Source organism: Serinus canaria, chromosome Z (genome assembly GCF_022539315.1).
Source record: "Serinus canaria isolate serCan28SL12 chromosome Z, serCan2020, whole genome shotgun sequence".
Taxonomy (NCBI): domain Eukaryota; kingdom Metazoa; phylum Chordata; class Aves; order Passeriformes; family Fringillidae; genus Serinus; species Serinus canaria.
Window position 1 is genome coordinate 51735250 of NC_066343.1, and position 20333 is coordinate 51755582.

Consider the following 20333-nt stretch of genomic DNA (forward strand, 5'->3'; position numbering starts at 1 on the left):
TTTTCTCCTCACTGAAGGCAAGAACTACTAAAACCACTCCTCACAGTGAACAGCAGCCTATTTCTATGATTTTAGAACTTAATTATATACAGTAAAATATTAAAAATAGATATTTCCTTAGTAGAAAGTTCAGTATGCTACCGTTCCATTTAAATTAGTTTACCTTAATAATTAGTGAGGTATCAACTAACAAAGGTAACCTTACCCCTCAATCATATTCATTGAGACAGGTTTCATCATACTTGACTATTCAGATTGAATTCCGAGTTCTCATGGGAAAGACACTCTCTGCTACACTTAGCATAATCATCCAGAAAAGTAAAAAATTTGCACATACCTCAGCTAGAATGTATGAAGCTGTGGCTTCACCTGCTACACCACTGAGAAAGAGCACCTGGTTGTATTTAATTTACTAACATAAAACTTAATTACATCCCACAAACTACTTCCCTTCTAACAACGGAAGCATCTTACCGAAGGAAAACTTTGCTGTGACAAAAAAAAAAAAGCAAACAAAACAGCAAAAGTACACCAAACAAAAATCTCTTATTGTAACTGCTCTAACACTATCTCACATCCACCTCATCGCCTCTTTCCCCCATCCAATATTAGATAAGATCTTACAAATGAGAGCAGAGATCCTTCTCTTCTCCTAACCATTCCTCTTATCTCTGGGGTTACAAACATTTCCAGCCTGGAAGAAAGTCCCAAAGTCCCACAAAGTCCCTCAAAACAGTGTGAAATCAGTTATGGCTGTTTTCTACACATTCAGGGCAGTATAAGATCTCTGTATACTGTGCCTCCTACACTGGCTTGTGCCTAGCCTTATTGCGTAGGATAAGAAAAAAAATTAAAAATATAGTGCTTTAATGTTACACATATTTCAACGTTATTCTGAGTATACTTTCTGTAATAAAAAAATAAAATATTAGTATGAAAACTAAGTAATTCAATATATTAAAGTACTTCTGAAAATAACATTTTCCAGTATAAACCGACACATGCTCGGAAATCACCTTATTTTCAGCGATAAAAGAGAAAATAACTGTGGTTATTTTTAAAAGGGGAAATAAGCAGTATAGCCATTTTCCTTTTCCTCTCCTCCCGTTATCTCTTGCCGCAGGAGTATTTCAATGCCCTGTTTTGATACCAGCACTCAAAGCCGTGCCTGCTCCCGAGGAGACACGACTGACTGCGGGCGCCTCCGGGAGCTCCCGGGCAGCCGCGACACTCAGGCCCGGCGCCGCTCCGGCCGGAGCCCGAGGCGCGGGGGAGCCGCCCTCCCTGCGCGGCTGTCCGAGCCCCGCACCGTGCGGCCGGTGGGCACGGGGGGCGGCAGGGACCGCGACACTGCTCGAAGAAAGGCTCCCCCCGGCCGCAGGGGGCGGCGGGGCTGAGGGAGGGGGCGCCCGGCGACACCGCGGCTCTGCCTGGCAGCGGCTCCGCCGTCAGGTGGCGGTGCCCCGGCCGTGCCAGGGCCGCCCGCGGAGGCGCCCGGCCCCCCCGCCACCGGGCCCCTCGGCCCGAGCCCCCGGGGCGGTCGGGCCTGACAGCGAAGACGGGGGGCGGCAGGGAGCAGGAATGGGGTAGAGGCGTCTTACCTTGCTGAGCACCCCGCAGAGCTCAACAGGCAGTCCGAGCTCGGTCTCGGGGTCCTCCTCGGAGCCGGAGGAATTCCAGCTCTGGTTGTCCGACATGGAGACCGGAGCCGCAGCCACCGCCGAGCTGGGAAAGAGCCGGAGCGGCCCCCGCCCACACCAGCCTTCTTCAGCCGAAGGGACCGGAGCGCCGGGCTCTACTCAAGCGGGTGCCTCGACCAAGCGCCGCCCGTCCCCGCCAGAGACCGGCCGGCAACCAGGCTTGCAGCCCCGGGATCCCCTCGCCGCGGCCCCTCAGACCCCGCCCGCGACCAGAGCCACAACACCGGGACAGCGAGGGGAGGAGGGGCGAGCGCGCGTCCGCCTGCCGGGCACCCGCTCAGCGCGCTCCCGCCGCCGCCATCTTAGATGAGGCGGGCACTCATCGACGAATACCCCGCCCCGCCTCGCCGCGGCTCCCCGCGGGAGTTGTAGTTCTGTCTCGCGCGGCCGTGAGTCCGGGCGTCATTGCCCCTCGTTCGTGCCGCAGGACGTGCTGGGAGCTGTAGTCTCACTCCGACGGAGCGCCGCCGCCATCTTGGTTTCGTCGTTCCTGTGCCGGCGGGTATCGCCTCAGTGCCCCCTGGGGAGGGGAGCTCCGCTGCCAAGGGCGACGGTGCTGCACGGGGCGGTGTTTGCTTTGTCTTTTGTGCGGAGGTATTCGCTTTATCTTTAGCGAGGCGAAGCGTCTCTCCGGCTCTGCTTGCTTTTAAGGGCTAGGAGAAGTAGCTTCTCTTCCTCGCCTCAAACCGTCGGGAATCGGAGGACAGTTGAGGGGGTTGAGGGCCAAATTTTTCCCTAATCAAATATGGTGGAGGCGGCGGGAAGGGGCGGGAGATGGTGCCAGCTCTGCCTGAAACGACAGGGAAGGGCGAGCCGTTCGGACCCGTCCGGGCTCGGCTTCCCCGGCGGCGCGCAGAGGCGTGGGGCGGGCGGAGCAGGCAGTGATGGGTCAGCGTTCGGCTTCGGCTGCCAGGTTCTACGCGTGTCCTGTCTTCCGTTTATTAAACTGCTTTCGTAGTTTAGGGAAAGAAATGGTGATTTTTTTTTTTCCCCTCCGACTTAGTCTGGACTACGTGTTTTCGTCGATATTTATGGGTGAAGATGTATTTGTAGGATGGGAAAAAAACCCCACCCTGTTGTACCTGTCACTTCGCGGTTTGTGAACAGCGAATATAGTGGTTTGGGAAAGACTTAAGGTTTGTACTAACTCATGCCCTTTCTCCTGATTTCTTGGGCGGGGGAAAAGCGTGTTAAAGAATGTTGGTTGAGAAAATTTCGGCTTGGGAAGATACACTTCTGTAATTGTTGTAAGAGCAGTGCTGCATAATTCTGTTTTCTCTGACTTCTTCCTTATGACATACCATTGTGTAATTTTCCCGTTAGGCGATTTGAAAGTTTCCATTGAGGGTTTATTATTTTTTTTGAAAGAACATTGACACGTCTACTTATATGCATTCTCTATATATGGCAGTTAAAAGTTAAATAATATTCATACTGCTCAAGTCTCAGATATAAAGATATTTACAATGAATGCAGAACTGAGGATAATTCAAAAGGTAGCATTATTGTTCTAAATTATTAGAAATAAAAAATACTCATAGACATCTTAATATTTGTGTAATCACTGCAATGTACAGGGAAAAACTTACAGAAGTCTACTGTGAGTGCTACTTTAGACAATTTGCCAAAAAACAGTGGTTTTTTATTCACTTCGTCTCTGGGAAGAAACCAAGTGCATTTTTTTTCCTCCTTAGTGTCAGTTACAATGTGTTGTGTTTGTCAAGCAGGCTTTGTAAGTATTGTTATGTATGAGAATAGTTTATAGTTCCTGTCTGCAATATGTGTTGAAGTTAGTTGGCATTACCTGTAAAGCCCGTTGTTTTTTCCCAGTTAAATTCTGAATGAACTTCTTTTCAGGAGTAGAAGCTGAAGAGACATGTCTGAGCAAGTCCTTTTAGCAGTGGCAGTAGCATGTACGCAGACATTTCCTGTCATGCTTTTGATCTGAAATTATTCACTTGGTTACAGAGGAAGATTGCTTTTTCTTTTCCCCCTCCAGAACATTGAATCAAACAAGTGTTACATACTAAAAATGCATTGGGTAGATATTTTTTCAGGTTGTTCTACAAACATATCATCCTTTTTAGAGAGAGTATTAGTTTTGTTTATTAATATGGCTAGCATTTTACAAACTTTAAGTGAAAAAATATTGAATGCTTAAAGGTTTGCATTTTCAGGTTTTCATATAATGCATTGGCTGTGCAAGGTAACACATTTTTGTTAACGTCTGCCACATGCTCACAATGTATCTTGTTTTTCAACACAGTGTCACCAGCTTATGTTCTTCCAAAAGCTGTATTGTAGTTGTGAATACCTTATGTAAATAACCGTTTCTTTCCAATGTTCTGACCATTTCTTGGAAGCATAACATAGTCTGTCACTCCTAATGAGATAAGGCCATATTCTTTTCAGCAACCATGGGATGCAGTGGGAATAGATTTGTAAAGGACAGGTTTATTGCTGAGGACTTGGAGTTCTTCCTACACACAATTTGAGAGGTGGTTTTTTCAGACTACAGTAGCTTGATCTCTTGGAGGGCACTACATTAACAATTGTGGTTTATCAGGTGTGGTCTGGAAGAGCAGTCTCCCAGTTTTGTATCATTTTAAAAGAATGCCAAGACCAATATAGGATGCAAACCAAAGCACGGGAGATGTAGAAAATCATACTGGTATCCAGATGCACTCACTTCTCTTTAGCTCCTTCTATACCTTTTCTACTGAACTTTTATTTTGTGATTTATTGCTGTGTTTGTTCTTTCATAGCAAGTGTCTCTGTACGCAGTCTGTAGAGTTTTAGGGGTTGCAGGAAGTTTGCAAATTACTGGAAATAGTCCTCACCTTTTTTAGAACAGCTGAACAGATAGTGTTCTGTATTACTGTTGTGTATTCCACTTGTAATACAAAAATCGGGAATGTTGAGTTTTGCTGCTTGGAATGTCAGCCATAGTAAGCATGGTCAAGTGGGTAACTTTATGAATACTTTTTTTTCTTCTCCCTTTTTATGTTCCTTTTTCCACACCCATACCTTCTATTTTAGGGTGTTTATTTTATGTTTTTAAAACAGAATCTCCATCACTTCTAGTGTATTCATGCTTACCATTATGTTTGTTCTGAAACTTAAGACTGTTTTTCTTAGGAGGATCCTTAAAGGAGCTTTGTAATGCCACAGCATATTGCCTAATAGCATAGGCTCAGAAATATTAATGATTCAGACACTTTATTCTACAGTTTACTGCTACAGTAAACAGTTTTGCTCTCTGTGAATCATTGTATTAGGCTTTTATTTCTAAGTTTAAAAAAAAAAATATATATTAATACATTGGCACTAAATATGTCTGTAGAAGCCAGGTTGCAGATAACTAGACTACCTCTAGTGTCCTTTTTACTGGTGAGTGTTCAGTTCCTTCATTATTTTCTTTATGGATTAGACTACTAAAGCCTTTATTTTCAGTAATCTAGAAGCACAAGGAAAACTTAGTTAAAGACTTCAGATAAATATTTGAGTTGAAAAGGTCCTTTAAAATACTGAATAGAGGCAGAAGATATCATGGTTCTTTATCCTTCAAATAAACTTAGATGTTCTAAAGACATGAGTATTTTTTGACAGAGAAACTGAAAGAATTTAGAACAGAATTGCTTTGCATCTTGCCTACAGAAAATTGATAGGGGATGAGTATTCCACTTGTTTTACTTGTGTCACTCTTCACATAAGCAAAGAATATTCAGATAGTTTGGTGAATGGCATAAAATGTTTTGACATTTATTTTTGAACACTCTCAGAAGCAGTCTTCATTAACTGTGTACTTTAAGTGTGAATTATTTATTGTTTTAAAAGATGGATTTGCCTGTAATTTGTTACAGCTAAAATCAGTGAGTATACAGAAGATAATTCTAGGACCTTTTTTTTTTAGGGCTAATGTAATCTAGTGTGATCTTTTCCAGGTGCTTGTATGTGATCTATGTTCTTTGTAAAATGCTGAGTCATCTGCTACTTTAAAAGTACTCTCATTTCGTATGTGTCAGCTTGAGCACTTGGAATTTTCAGTTCCGTGAATTTGGTCCAGTTTTCTGTTCAGTATTAATTTATCATGTGCTCTGGCTTATTACATTTGTAAAGATACAACATCTTTATTGAAAGATTCTTTTTTCTAAGGAGCTTGTTTGTGTCAGACTTTGAGACAGAGAGAGTAGTTAGACAGTAGTTTTGAACAGACTAGCTGGGAATCTGTGTGGTTAACACCATGTATGTTAAATGTATATGTATTAAATGACAACACTGTTGTGCAGTTCCTTTTGCCAGTTCTTTTCTTGTAAATCAGTACAGGATTAAAACTGACAGGACTCTTCTCAGGGCTATTCAGAAGCTAAGCCTCTAGTAAAAATCAAACCCCCTGTGGCTAAGAGGAGTTGAGCAGATAGTTAGAAGGACAGTCTGATATGCTTGAACATGCCTTTAAATAAAGGACTCTCTGAAATATTTTAATTGAGAGAAAATAGGAAGTTTATTTTGGGCTCTGCGACAGTAAATTATGTATCAGATTTTGATGCAATGTTATTGGTGGCTTTTATGAGTTTTACAGAAATTAGGAAAAATATTTAATTTAGATGCTTGTTTTAGACATCCTGAGGATAATAATTAAAAGATCATTTGGGAAAGATCATTTGTGTTGCTATTTGCAACATTTATTTCAATTCTTTTTGCATACCATGGAGCGTTACTTACTATAATTAGGGTGTAAAAGACAGTCCTTTATGCCTGTACTGTATGTTTTGATTCCTTTGTTGAGTTGTTGAGCTGTGGGCTCAGTAGACAATTGTGTCTCTTACTAACTTCTTTGCAGCTCACATTGTCATGAGAATATGTGATAGCAAAGATATCAGAATTGGTTTTATTTATGAGGACAGGTACACAACTTACATGCATTAAACAATAACTCAGTATGCAAATACATTCTTTTTCAAGCTTTTCCATACTGGTGTCATTTTCCAGTCTTAATAGTTCTTCCCATGTTGTTAACATGGTCAACAAAAGATGAACTGTTAGCATACTTTGCAAATGTTAATAATGTACATAATAGCACTATGCCTCCTGATCTGAATATTCTTATATATAAATAGAAGAATATGATAAATGTATATTTTGCATTATTTATATTTATATGCAAAATATATATTTTGCATTATTTTATTACATGGAAATGTAATATAAAGGCATTTAACTTTTTATACTGAATACAGAGTTTATGTTGCTGGAATTGGAGGATTTTTAATGAGGACAAGCTGGAAGAGTTGCACAGGATCAAATACAAGCCATTTCTTTTAGATTGGTTCAATCAACTGTTAAAAAATGCTATATTCAAATGAAGGTAGAGGCACTTGAAATTGAAACAGCAATAAGATTAGAGGAACAATTTAATCTCTTGACACTTTCAAATACTATATAACCCTGTCTTACTAGTTTAGTTTAGTTTCTGTGCGTGATTCTAGACAAGCTTGATTACAGTTTAATTAGTGATCTTTTTCCACTTGTAGGCATGCCAGCTTACTCATCAAACTTTCTACACAGTAATAGTATTTTGTGGCTCTTCTCAATGTTTTTGCTTGTTTGTTGGTTTGCTTTACTGTAACTGTTGACACTCACTGTTGAAGTTTTTACCTTTAGAAGTCCTTCCCTAGCAATTGGAAAGTTATCTCCTTCCACTTACATAAGATTTTCCCTCATTCCCCAATCACAGGAATAATATGGTAGTATATTGCTATAGACTGCCTTCACCAGTTCCTCTGGTTTCACACTCTACTTGCTCAGTATGATACTGAGGGAGATGTCATGTTTTGTATTAGAGGAAGCAGCTTTGTCCCGCAGCAGTTTCTTGAGGTAACAGCATGCCAAAAGTATGTTACTCTGTGAAGACTGTTTCATTAGGTTCTAGTCCCTTACCCTCTTTTCCCAAATTTTCTCAGCAAAAAAAATGTCACCACAGGGTCAGTGTTTTCTCTAGCCTAATTGAAACAGTAACTACATTTCTACATTGACATATTGTTCACATTTTGCACAGTTTAAAACTCTTCTGCTTCTCTGTTACATTTAAATATTTTCATTTTCACCTGTGGCAAATGAGCACTGGTTTTATCTGACAGTTCTATGTCAGTTGTCTTATTGTAGCTGTTGTGATTAATTTCAGTATGTTAAATATTTTATGGATTTTCTTTCAAACATGTTAATTTGAAACCAAGATAATGTTCAGGTTCTCTTCATATTAAGCAACTGGAAATCGTATCCCCTGTTATTCATGTTTTCCCTTCTGTACACCTGTAAGCTCTGGTGGACAACAAATGTCATGTCCTCAGATTCCTATTTTCTTCTTAATTTCTGCTAAGGTATTATTTAATATTTATACCTGTTCTCATCTGAGGCTAGCAATATATTCCATTCCACGCAATAAGCTCAAAAGATAAAATACACCAGGTGATCACCATTTATGAGATGTTTTGTAAAGACAATTTTTTTTTCTATCATGATAATTCTTTTATTGTTAGATATGTAACAATGAGATAAAGAAGGCATTCTTTTGACTGACATAAATTAATTTTTAAAGCCTCTGTATAAACTGAGTGTTTAAGATGCTCTGAATGAGGAAGGGGAAAGATTTGTACATGTTAGGGAGAAAGACACTTTCAGGAATAACGAACACCTAAAAAAATTTTGAGACATGGAAGCAATCTTGTGTTCATTCCTGTTTCTTGAAGGCAATGATGATAAAAAAAGCAGGGAGAATAGTGGAGGGATATTTACTTTGATGAAAGTATACCTTGGAAATGTTGCTCATTACTTACCAGAGAATGCCAGTAACGATGGAATTACTGAGAGATAATTTATACAAGGGTGCTTATAAGCATGAGATGAAATAGGGAATGTCATTTGGGATGCAGTGCTTTTAGCTTTGATTGAGGTCTACCAAACCTGTTCTGATAAATGTGTATTTTAACTGTAAGAGATTGTCCTGATACTGCAGCTGAAAAATTTGTAAAGATGTTCAGCATTGTAGTCTTTTATTTGATAAATATACACATAAGAGCTATGAAGCCACTCCTATTCCCAGAAGCTCAAGTGCTACTAAAGGATTAAGAGAAGGGTCCTGATTGCTACATCAGCTTATGTTCCTTCTAATACAACATACTGTATATAAGCACAGCATTAGGTAACTGATCTTGCATTTTTCAGCAGACGCCATAAATAGTAATGTGAATTAATAGCATATGATTGAAATTTGGATGTTTTTGAGGGAACGTTTTTTTGTAAACATGGGTTTTTTTAATATCTTGTCTTCAGTTGGCTAGTATGTTTCAGTAGAACTTCAGGAAAATATGAATATTGCCATCATTATTTTTTAGAGGTTACTCATGTGGTTCTTCAGTAACAAAAATTCAGCTCCAAATGCAAAAACACATACTGATCTTCTTTTGTTTCGTTGTTCATGAGGCCCACTTAAGTCCTGGTATGGGAAAAGGGCATTTAAAGGAAAAATGACACACTCTTAGATTTGTGTATTTTGTGATTAAGAAAACTGGTGTATTTGCCTAAAAGGGTGGGGCTTCTTCAAATAGCAAGGGTTCCTGTCACAGGGAGCAGTGTAATGTTGACAGTTGAATGTCCATTTTGCATGACAGTGAAACTGGAGTGGTTTATGAGTCAATGACTTGGGGTAGGAAGAAATGGTTTCTGTATGCTTTTTCAGTAATGAGTACATGTTAAATATTTTATGGCATTATCATGCTTGGACTTTTTGGCAGGGCCTCTTGCAGTATTACAAGGGGTAATGGTTTTATAGAGGAGGATTGGTATAGATCAGATGTGTTTTTACAGTGAGGGTGATGAGACACTGGGACAGGTTGCCCAGGGAAGTGGTGGATGCCCCATTGCTGGAAACATCTGATGGCAAGTTGGATGGGTCTCTGAACAACCTGATGTAATTGAAGATGTCCCTGCTCATTGCAGGTGACTTGGTGACTTTTAAAAGGTCCCTTCCATCCCAAACTATTCTGTGAGTCTGCCTTTTTGAAACTGGATAAAATAAGACCATCTTCATGGTACAGAAGATGAAATTTGCTTTATTTTTTTGAGATCAATTTAATAACTAAACAGTTCACTATATAATAAGAGCCTATTGAGGATTCAACAATTTACTTTCAGAAAGGACAAAGGAAGATGTCAGAAGTTCACATACCAGAAGTATCTGTGTGTATAAGAAACTACAGATGACTGTAGTTGAGTAGTAAGGGCTTGGTAAGTTCCACTAGTTGGATACCATGGCTCAACACATTAATTGCAAAAAAAAATGTGCACGAATTTTATCCTGAATTAGGGTTTTATTCAAAGCTTTTAATTGAAGCCATCTGTTTTTAAAATATGAGTTTTGACACAAACAAGGTTCTGAATTTGAGCTTGAAATTACTGGAAAGGATTCTACAGGTTGACTCAAGCAGGGATGATAATCAAATGAGTGGTGGTTTTCTTCAATTTAAAGATATTGCAAATTTTTTATTTTAATGTAATAGTGAGCACTATTTTGTGCTCTAGGTTGTTGTGATTCATCTGACAGAATAATGTACAGGTACAAATGTCATGTTCATGTGTAAGGTATAGTGAATGTCCATTCATATAAAAGTATATAGTCCACTTCATAAAAAGGTACTAGCCTTTACCTGGGGCTGGTTTGTGCTCAATTATTTCTGTAAGGGAGGTTTTAAAGGAAAATAATTTTAGTTTAATAAGAAAAGAGAGTCTTACTATCTCCACTGATAGAGTAACGGTTAGTTTGAGGGGGTGTGTGTGGCAGGTCAGCCACTTTGTAGGAATATAAGTCTTCATATTTATCATAAATAAAACTAATGACAAAATCTAATTATTTTTATTGTTCCCTTGATACATTAATATTTTATTACTTTTTTTTCAGATATTAAGTCATAAAACAGGTGCTTGTTTTCAAGAAATACAATGGATAACATGAAAAAAGTTTCTAGCAGCTCTTGCAATGATGGACTTCTACTTAGAATGGGCCTTAATGATAACAAAGCAGGAATGCAGGGTTTGGATAAGGAGAGAATCAATAAAATCATCATGGAAGCTACCAAGGTTGGTTTGATTACTTTTTCTCTGATGCTTTATTTGTGGTCCAGTATTTTAAGACCCTCTTCCTCCCTTCCCCAAGTTTTATCCCTCACATGTATATGGTATTATCTTCTTGGAAGAAATTTATATGTGGGGAGGAAGGAGAAGGGCCATAGTTTAGTGTACTTTAGGGTATTGTTGTATTCATCCCTAAGGACATGGAGGAACACAACTGAGTATATGCTTAAGTGCTCCTCTTTTGTCCAAAGCAGTACGTAAATACTACAGCATTTGCCAGAGGTAATTGTGAAGGCTGCAGCTTCCTCTTTTGCTCCCCCTTACCATTCCTTTTGTCCACCCCATCATTTATCAGCCAAGCAGATTTACTTCTTTTGGTCATCTTCCTGTAACTGATGAATTTTATGTAATCAAGTTTTTCTATAAGCAAGTTTTTACTGCCTGTCTTTGTGACTTTCTTCTCAGTACTAAAGAGAAGTGGCCAGTGTGCAGCTTTATACTAAAGATCCACAAAGGCCCTCACAACTCCTCAAACCATTGAAATATTTGTCATCCTAGTTGCTATTGGAAAGTTCCAATAGAACAATTTAGGGATAGCACTTTATCTGAGAAAGTCAGGGTTTTCTTACTTTTCCTTGCACAAGCCTGTATTTTATTTGGTGTCACCATGGCCCAAGGTTATGTGCTTTGATGTTTTCCTCATGCATTCTGTATTGACTAATGTTGCTCTGCAGTGATCTGCAGTGGTGAGGCCGAGGGAGAAAGGAGGAGAGAGAGAAAGCATGCTGTAAACAGTTCTTATGTAGCAAGCTTTTTCCTTTTTTTCTTGCAGTTTCACATTGATGAAACTTTATATGCTATCAAGCTTTTATTGATAAGTTGTTTTTTCTATATATCGTGTTCACTCTTTCTTGAAAACAGTGCTTTGTCAGACATATCCCAGATAATGATAGTAACATAAAATATTTTGTTATAGCAATTACTGTTTCATTTCCTAGTATGAAATAGAATGAACTGTAAAATAGACTTTCAAAGCTGACATATAGGCATCTAAGTATTGGAATACATTTCTGTCAAAAAAGTGCAAGAGTTTATAATTGCCAGATACACATCAAGAAATCCAAAAAGAAGCATTGATTCTTTTCCTTAAGCTTTTCTATAATCTTTAAAATGACACCTACAGACACTACCTGAAGCTCTACTGCAAGAAAGTTTGTCATTTCAACTGTGAAATATTGCAATAAATGGAAAAAAAATTAAAAACTTACTTATAATCTCAAGAATTATGTTGCTTTCCACACCTACATTTTAGTACCCATTTCTTTCACTGAGTCTCAGCAAGTCATGTTTGATGGCTTAGGGGAGAAAAGATAAAGGGCATATCTGATATTCAAAGAAAACACACTATAATTTTTTAAATAAATATTTTTTTTAATGAAACATGACAGATTACAGCTCTGGTATGATCTTTTTTATACTTATTATGAAAGTGGATATTTTTGCTTTTTGTATAAATGTTTGAATCTGACTTGACTATGGCTGAATTCTTGGTATCAGTGACAGTTTGGTGGTCAGACACTTGGACCTAAAGATGTGTTAATTTTTGCAGATTTTACCAAGAAGTTCAACAAAAGCCTTTTCTTGCAAATATTATTTTACTTCTAAGCTAAGGCATGTTGCAAGAAAATATTTTATTTCCTAATTTTGAATTTTTATCTTTTCTACTTCATTATATGCCCTCCTTTCTTTGTTCTGAGTCAGGAGGGAGAGTCGCATTATACATTCTGTACATGATTATTGTCTTTTTATTACATCTCCTTGTATTTGTGCCTTTTTTTGAAGGAACAATTACTTATATGAGAGCAACAGGGCTTTTTATACTCATTTGGTTTTCATCATCCTCTTCCAAATAGCTTCTGATTCTGCAGTGTCCATCAAGATTAAATGGCTAACAAAATACTCAACATTACAAGTGAATTTGACTTATACAACGTCATTATATATTTCTATGTTTATTAAGCTATGTGGAAGTCTGAAAAAATGCTAAAGTAAATTTTTGTTAGAGTTTGTACTCCATACCTTGGAGGTGTTGCAAAGAATAGTTTGACTTCTATTTCTTCTTCCAAAATTTTTATTGTCAAGTGTTAGACTAAATAATCGTACAAAATTCTCTGAATACCTCCTTAAACTCCTTTGTGCAGGAGAAATATATGTGTGTCATTTGAAGAGATTTAAAGAACCAGTGTTTTTTTTGTGTGTTTTTATATGAAAATCCAAAGCAGGCATTAGAAACCATCTCTGTGTTTTATGTTTTCTTTATTTAAAGATCAAATGTGGTTGCTTAAAGACAAGGTAAAGACAAAAAGAAAAGCATAGTGTTTTTGTGATTTTTTTCTTTCAGGGTTCTAAATTTTATGAAAATGAGCTTAAGAAAGATCAACAAGTTAATCAACGAATTGAAAAAATGATGCAGCTAAAAGAGAAAATTACAGCACAACAGCTCTTAAAAGCACAGATGCAGGTACTAATCTTCTAGAGACTTACTGGGGTTAATGTTGAATCATAAACATTTTGGTGTGTTCTGATTTATTGCATTAAATTCTGCCAGTAGGCACGATGTTAAACTACCATTTGATGTTTGACATACAAGGAAAAGTGCACAATATTTGCTGGTGTCATCTTAATATAAACTTGCTAGAAGAATATTTTGTAAAATTACTTTGAAATGTTCTCTCAATGAGTAAAATGAAGCAAATTAATTCCTATGTTTCCAAGTCTGATGAGTTTGAAGTTATGTCATTATGATTTTTGTAAAGATTTGTTAAATACTTTGCTGATAAGGATCATATCACTATTGAGTTTAGAATTTACATTTATTTGTGTTCAGTGGCCTGCAATGGAATGAGAAAGATCAGAGTTGTCAATAATATGCCATTTTTAAGCTAATTAATGAAAATCATCATGGCAAGCAGTCACAAGAAATGCAAGTGTCCTGAGCTAGACAGATGAAGAGGCTATTATTCTTTTCAAATGCTAATGGTAAATAGTAGTCTCCAAAATATTGCAGTGTATGAAGTGTTAAAAGAAAGGTTGCACACTAAACATTACTGTCACAACAGAATTAAAATTGTTTGTTGGAGCTGAATTCCTTTCCATTTTCTTTTGTGCTGCGATTCCGTCTTTGAATGATTTCTTGCTAGTTTTCCTTGACAAGATTCCTGTTTTATTCACTGTGCACAGTGGATTGTGTTCACTGAGGGTCAAATTATTAAATATTTACTGTTGTCCTTAATGTTCGATGGGTGGTCCCAAACTTTATTTGTTGAACTCTAGTCTAATCCAGTTTTGAATGCAGAATTACTGATTTTCTAATAGAGTTTTTTATGTTGTACACCACTTACTGTGAATTCTTAATTCTTGCAGTATTCCAGCAAAGTAGACTGATATTTTTTTTGTTTGTAGATGAAGACCTGAAACACATGAAGATTAAACACATCCTTTAATTTTCAGTGCCATTGTGAGGATTAGAACTTGAGCTATTTTTGGTGTCCAACCATTTTTGTTCATTTCAGGTTTGCAAATGATTTCCATACTTTAGATACCAGTGTTTCAAATTTGTTCCAAGAAAAGTTGGCCATTCTGAATACCTCTGAAAAGTTTGTTGTAAGCCTGTACGTCACAATTGTTTTTAGGGAATCTTTAACATAGATTAGTTATGTCTGCTTGTCTAGGGTTTTTTGAGTTAACTAAGGTTGCTTTTAAGTAATATTATTACAGAAAAAATGCTTCTGTTTCCATCCTGCCTTCACCAGAGAACTATTTATTTTACAGAGAATAGTCTTTCTTATAGAATGAAAGACATTAATAACACATATTTTATAAATAATGTTATTATATAGTTATGTAATGATAGAATATGTAGTGAACTTTGGTGAAACCAAAAAATTTCAATTGCTTCGTCTACCTTCATGCTATCTTTTCGGAAATTGGTTCCTTGATATTACAATATAATTTTATACTCTTTGAATGTTTCTTATGAAAACTGGTTTCTATAGAGGAAAAAAGGAACTTAAATAGATAAATTCTCTCGTATGTGTTTTACTGGGACCTGAGTTTCAAATTCCATTATTGAAATCTTTATGCTGCTTGCTGAAACAGCAGACATCTTTATTTCCAATAGATAAGTTGTAAAGTCAGCTGTCATACTGCATGAGAAATGTCATTAGAGGAGTATAGGAGGCACACTTTTTTGCCGGCTAATTTGAGATCTTTGCTGCTGTAAAAACATCTTGAAACATTGGATTTTTGTTCTATTCTCTGTATGCACAAAAACTCTGGTTTATGATTGTTGTTGCCCTCATTCTTCCAGCACAAATTCTGACCATTTTGCTCTCTCCTCTGTTTTCTTTTAATTTGTCATATTTTGAATTTTTTCTTTGTTGTCCCACATCCACAGATCATCATCAGTTCTCTTTACAAAACGGTCCCAGAGTCCTCACTGATATTGTCCCAGAGTCCTCTGTGAAATTTGTGGACTTGAAGCCAGTCTTCTCTCTCTCTATTTGATATTCTAAATACCTTGTCCTTTTTCTGTTTCTTACCTGCCAACTACATCTCCCCAGGCCTCCACCTTTTGCTTTGCAAATCTTTATTTTGTTTGGTTTTCTTAGTAATTGCTGTGTATTGTTTACTCGGCTCTATTCAGTTACGGATATAGTCAGTTCTTACTATCATCTTCTCTATTGTTCTTATCTATTGAGTTTTTCACTCTTCTTTTTACTACAACATTCTGATAAGAGAACCTGTTCTGCTAAAATTTTAAGTGGGAAGTATTCTGGAATTAGAAAGGTATCTGTATATCTACCTCTGTGAACACCATGTTCTCATCTTCAAATGAAATCCTGTTTGTAGGATGGTTAGAGGCCAGGTATGGTTTCCTAAGCTGTTGATTTGAGTCCTGTAAGGTAAAACCAAACAAAAATGTCTCCACGTACTGGACTTTTGGACAAAGTCCTGGTTACATGGTGGAAACTGTAATATGAATAAAATATAGATTCTGCGCCACAATACTGTTGGTTTTGCCTTTAGAATGTGTGGAGCTCCTTGAGGTTCAGCAGTAAATTGTAATAAATTAAAAAGTGTGCAGCTGCTACCAGATTTGGAAACTGCTGTACTGATGTTTGCTGTTTTTATTTATCCATGTTAGGTTTATCCCAGATGTTTATTCTGTAAATAGTTATCATTGTCTTGCTTTTATTGACTTTTCTGTCTTGCTTTGAAAACTTACGTGTCTACTGTGGGATAAGAAAAAAAGAAATTACTCTTCAAATTGTCTAAAACTGGTTATAAGGAAAATTAAACTTCTAATTGTAATTTGTAGGTTTTGGTTGTTTGGTGGTTTAGATTTTTTATTTTAATCTAGCTTATAAATATATATTAAAAACTATCTCTACAAAGGTTTATTGAAAGCAGCTTTTAAAAACTTGTCAGGCTTGCATGTAAGGAATTACTCCACAAATTTTAAGGAGAGGTTTTGTAGGTGCCAAGAATTCTCTCAGTAGATCTGATTGTGTTTTGTTTTGGCATATTATTTGTATCAGTTTCTTTCACTGAAGAGTAATCTTTTTGTATTTCATATTAGTTTAATGTGATTTTGCGTCATTCTTTAGATGTGTATGTTAGCTAATCAGTAAGTATGATGTTAGCAATATATTTAGGGAGAAAAAGCAAAACAGAAGTTTGTTATAAATGTGATAAATTGAAATGCAGAAATTATGCTACTGGAGCAGAACTTGGTAGTAATAATTAAACAATTTGAATTTGAGAGAAACTTGAAAATTTTCTGTAAAGTAGAATTTAAAATAAGGATGCTTTTGATTAATTAAGTGTGACATTAATCCTTTTGAATTAGTAATATAATGGAAATAATGTAAATACCCTACTTTTGTTTGGGTTTGTTTGTTTTTGTTTGTTTTTTTGTTTGTTTCTTTGAATGTCTTCCCCCTTTTAATTTGTCTGAACTAGTTTTCTCAGGCTCAGAGAACATGCTGTGCTCTTCTGTATTGAGTAGCCTAGTTTAAGGCTCTGGTCTAGTGTTTCATCCGTCATAGCTACTTGGAAGAAAAACCAAAAGACTTTGTAAATCATTAATCAGCTATTTAAATAGAACATTCCAAGCTCACTTGCCTTGGTTCAAGTGTTTTGAGCTCAAAGATGGTTCTTGTGGATAAAGTTTTTATGGTTTTTTATTAAGCAGTTCTGTTGAGGGAAGTAAAAAAGAGAAGAACCATGCAAGTTGCATGTAAACATTCCTTTCCAGGACCATAGGTTCATTATAGTCAGTCCCGAGACATTTCTGTACTGGTACCCTGATGTCAGGAGAGTGTGTGCAAGCAAAGTGGTTCCTTTTTGCTAATTCCATTTATTGCTGTGTTATCTTGTTGTGAAGGCTATCGGGACTTCTTACTAGCAGTAGCAGCCTTTTGTTGTGTAGATTGAGGTTGCCTAGTAATCAGTATGGTTAGGTAATCTTATTTTGGTAGCACATTCTTTTAGGTTTTTTTCCTGTATTTTCTCTTACTTCTAGAATGATGTATGATCCTGCTAGCACCATGATCATCATAAAAATCCTATGTCAAATATTTTGCAATTTTTCATGACAGCATAGTTCAAAGCTCATTCAGAGGTCAACAGTGTTTCAGGAACAAGCACATGGTCTGGTGCTTGTTCCTGAAACATGCAGGAACAAGCACCTGTTGCATGACTTTTGGTAAAAAACCAAGCAATTTAAGCACAATCAAAGTACTTCGTAGAACAATCTGTGTGAAAACACCATGGAGCTGATGAAGCAGTACTGCTCACATAGACATACATCTTTAACATTTGGAGTGAAACACACTTGTGTATAGACTGTTCTGTAAATAACTTGCACTTTGCTTAGCAATCTAGCCTTATATGATATGTGTTCCTGTGACAAAAGTTTAGGACTTTTATTGAGGGATTGACAGTAGCTTACTTTGTAGTAATTGAACATAGGTGTTTGAGACTTTATTTCTGGCAAGACAAAATAGATGGTCCTGTGAGCTGCTGGTCTTCTCTTCACAATTCTAGGCCAATTTTTTGAAGTGTGATGGCTTTATTTAGGAATGTTGGAAGTTTTATAATAGCATGTTTTCTTTTTTTTTTTTTTAATAACTTGCATTTCTAAAACTAAATGCTTTAAGTAAAGCTTCATACTCAAGGGTCTTACAAAGTTTATTTGAATCAAATATGTCTTTTTTTTGTTATGTGGAGTTTTGTTGTTTGGCGGGTGGGGTTTTCTGCTGGTTTTGGCTGGCATAGAGTTAATTTTCTTCACAGCAGCTGTCATGGGGCAGTGTTTTGGTTTTCTGCTGAAAGCAGTGTTGATAATGAAGAGATGCTTAACTATTGCGAGCAACACTTGCACAGAGGCAGGGCCTTTTCTGCTCCTCTCACCACCCTACCCATGAGGAGGCTGGGCATGCACAAGGGCTATGAAGGGACTCAGCCAGGACAGCTGACCCCAACTGACCACAAGGATATTCCAGACCATATAGCATCAGGCTCAGCGTACATAGTGAGGTGTAGCTGAACGAAGGATGGACTTTTGCAAGCTATTGCAAAAGTCCATCCTTCGTTCATCTACACCTCATATAGCCCAAAGCTACTTGGGCATTTGTCTGCCCAAGTAACTCCTACATATGATTAAGCTGTTTTTCCTGGAAATTGCTGAACATCTGCCTGCCCATGGGAAGCAGTGAATGAATTCCTTATTTTGGTTTGCTTGCATGCACAGCTTTTGCCTTCTGTGATAGGTTGTCTTTATTTCAAACCTGAGTTATTTAATTTTTATTCTTCACTTTTCCACCATGAGGGATTGAGTGGCTTCAGGAGCTCAGTTGCCAGCTGGGGCTAAACCACAACAGCTGTGGTTTTTTCCACTGGGTTTTGGGGTCTTTTTTTAGCACCAATTGCTGCAGCATCATTCTCTCTGAGAGCAAGTTTCCTCCTAAGCTTTGTTGGGGTTTTTTAGTTGGTACTGGTTTGGTGGCGATTGGATTTGTTGAGGTTTTTTTTCTCTAACTATATGCAAGATTCATCTGAGTTTTAGGATTATCTCTACTGTTGCCCTTCTGCCAGGTTAGTAGTATTTCAATTACTGATTTATTCTGTTCAGGTGGACAAACTTGTGATAGAACTGGAACAGAACCGTAACCTTAGCAGTACAATTGTACACATTGACATGGATGCCTTCTATGCAGCTGTGGAAATGAGAGACAATCCAGAGCTGAAGGAAAAACCTATAGCAGTGGGATCAATGAGTATGTTGGTAAGGCTGTATGTTAAACTAATACAGAAATCAATTGCATGAATCTTAAGCCTAATAAATCATAAAACAATAGCAGAAATAAAATGACACTGTTTTATATGAAGTGTGGAAAACCCAAAAATAATAAAGGAAACATCAATTCTTAGACTTGACCATGTAAGCTGGATTTTTCAGTAAAAAGTGTACTAATTAAAATTTAAAGTATGTAAGCAGGTTGAAAGGTGGGAGGAGGGTATAAATCATGTATAAACTCTTGGCTTTGTCAGTCTTTTCTGTATGGAGATACGTGATTAAAACTTTTATTCTTATTTAGAACTATTGAATTCTAAACTTAAAGAAAAGTTTGATTACCGAACACTAAACTTCCTTAATCTCTCTTAAGTCCACCTCAAATTACCATGCTAGGAGATTCGGGGTGCGTGCAGCCATGCCTGGATTTATTGCTAAAAGGCTATGTCCCCATCTAACTATAGTACCATTAAACTTTGAAAAGTACAGCAAAGTGAGTAAGAGGTAAGTCTGAAAGTGGTCTCTAACCAAGAGCGTACTTGTTCTTAGATTGTGTCAATAACATCAGTTCTAGACAGTATGAAAAGTGATAATTTAATTATTAAATTCTTTGGTAATGCAGCTTTAAACATAAGTCTTAACAAAATATTTGTGCTCTTGGACAAGGAGATGAAAAAGCATTGCACTTACCCAATCTGTCAATTCTACTGAAGTTAGTAGTGTTGCTGATAGAAGTTTTGAAAATCTCTTGAGTTGTATTATTCTTAAAAGTTAAAAATCATGGAACATAATCTAATTACTGGCAAATTGCAAGTACATAGAGACATGGAGATGATAGTTTCATGTAATGTGTAATCATACTTTTGAATACTAATTACTGGAGAGAAAAAAAAAGAGCATTAGTGACTTAAAAATGCAGATTGATTTTTTTTTTTTTTTAAATAAGGGGCTGCATAGAGCAAACGAAATATGGAGAAATCATGTTTTGCTTTAATGGAAGTAGTTTTACTTTGTGCCAGAAGAAATAGTTAGGCTAGATAAAAGCCTGTTTAAAAAAGGATAAGAAGTCTTTTGTACATTTTAAATCAAATTAGTGTATGACACAAGTCTCCTGACTTTAAAAAAATTGTGTCAGGCCTTCATTA

General features: G+C 37.2%; 2 protein-coding genes across 3 annotated transcripts in view; one reads left to right on the top strand and one right to left on the bottom strand.

Annotated features, from left to right (window-relative positions):
* Positions 1 to 1982, bottom strand: part of CERT1 (ceramide transporter 1) — an 82551-nt gene extending 80569 nt beyond the window's left edge. For both annotated transcript variants that reach the window (XM_050986470.1, XM_050986469.1), the window contains exon 1: positions 1602 to 1982. In XM_050986470.1, the coding sequence (XP_050842427.1) occupies positions 1602 to 1697 (96 nt within the window). In that variant the 5' untranslated portion in view covers positions 1698 to 1982. The remainder of the gene's footprint in view (positions 1 to 1601) is intronic.
* A 168-nt stretch (positions 1983 to 2150) lies between these two features.
* The window catches only part of POLK (DNA polymerase kappa), a 34105-nt gene continuing 15922 nt past the window's right edge, over positions 2151 to 20333 (top strand). The window contains 4 exon segments of the mRNA XM_050986468.1: positions 2151 to 2294; positions 10657 to 10835; positions 13231 to 13350; positions 19027 to 19179. Of these exon segments, the coding sequence (XP_050842425.1) occupies positions 10698 to 10835; positions 13231 to 13350; positions 19027 to 19179 (411 nt within the window). The 5' untranslated portion in view covers positions 2151 to 2294; positions 10657 to 10697.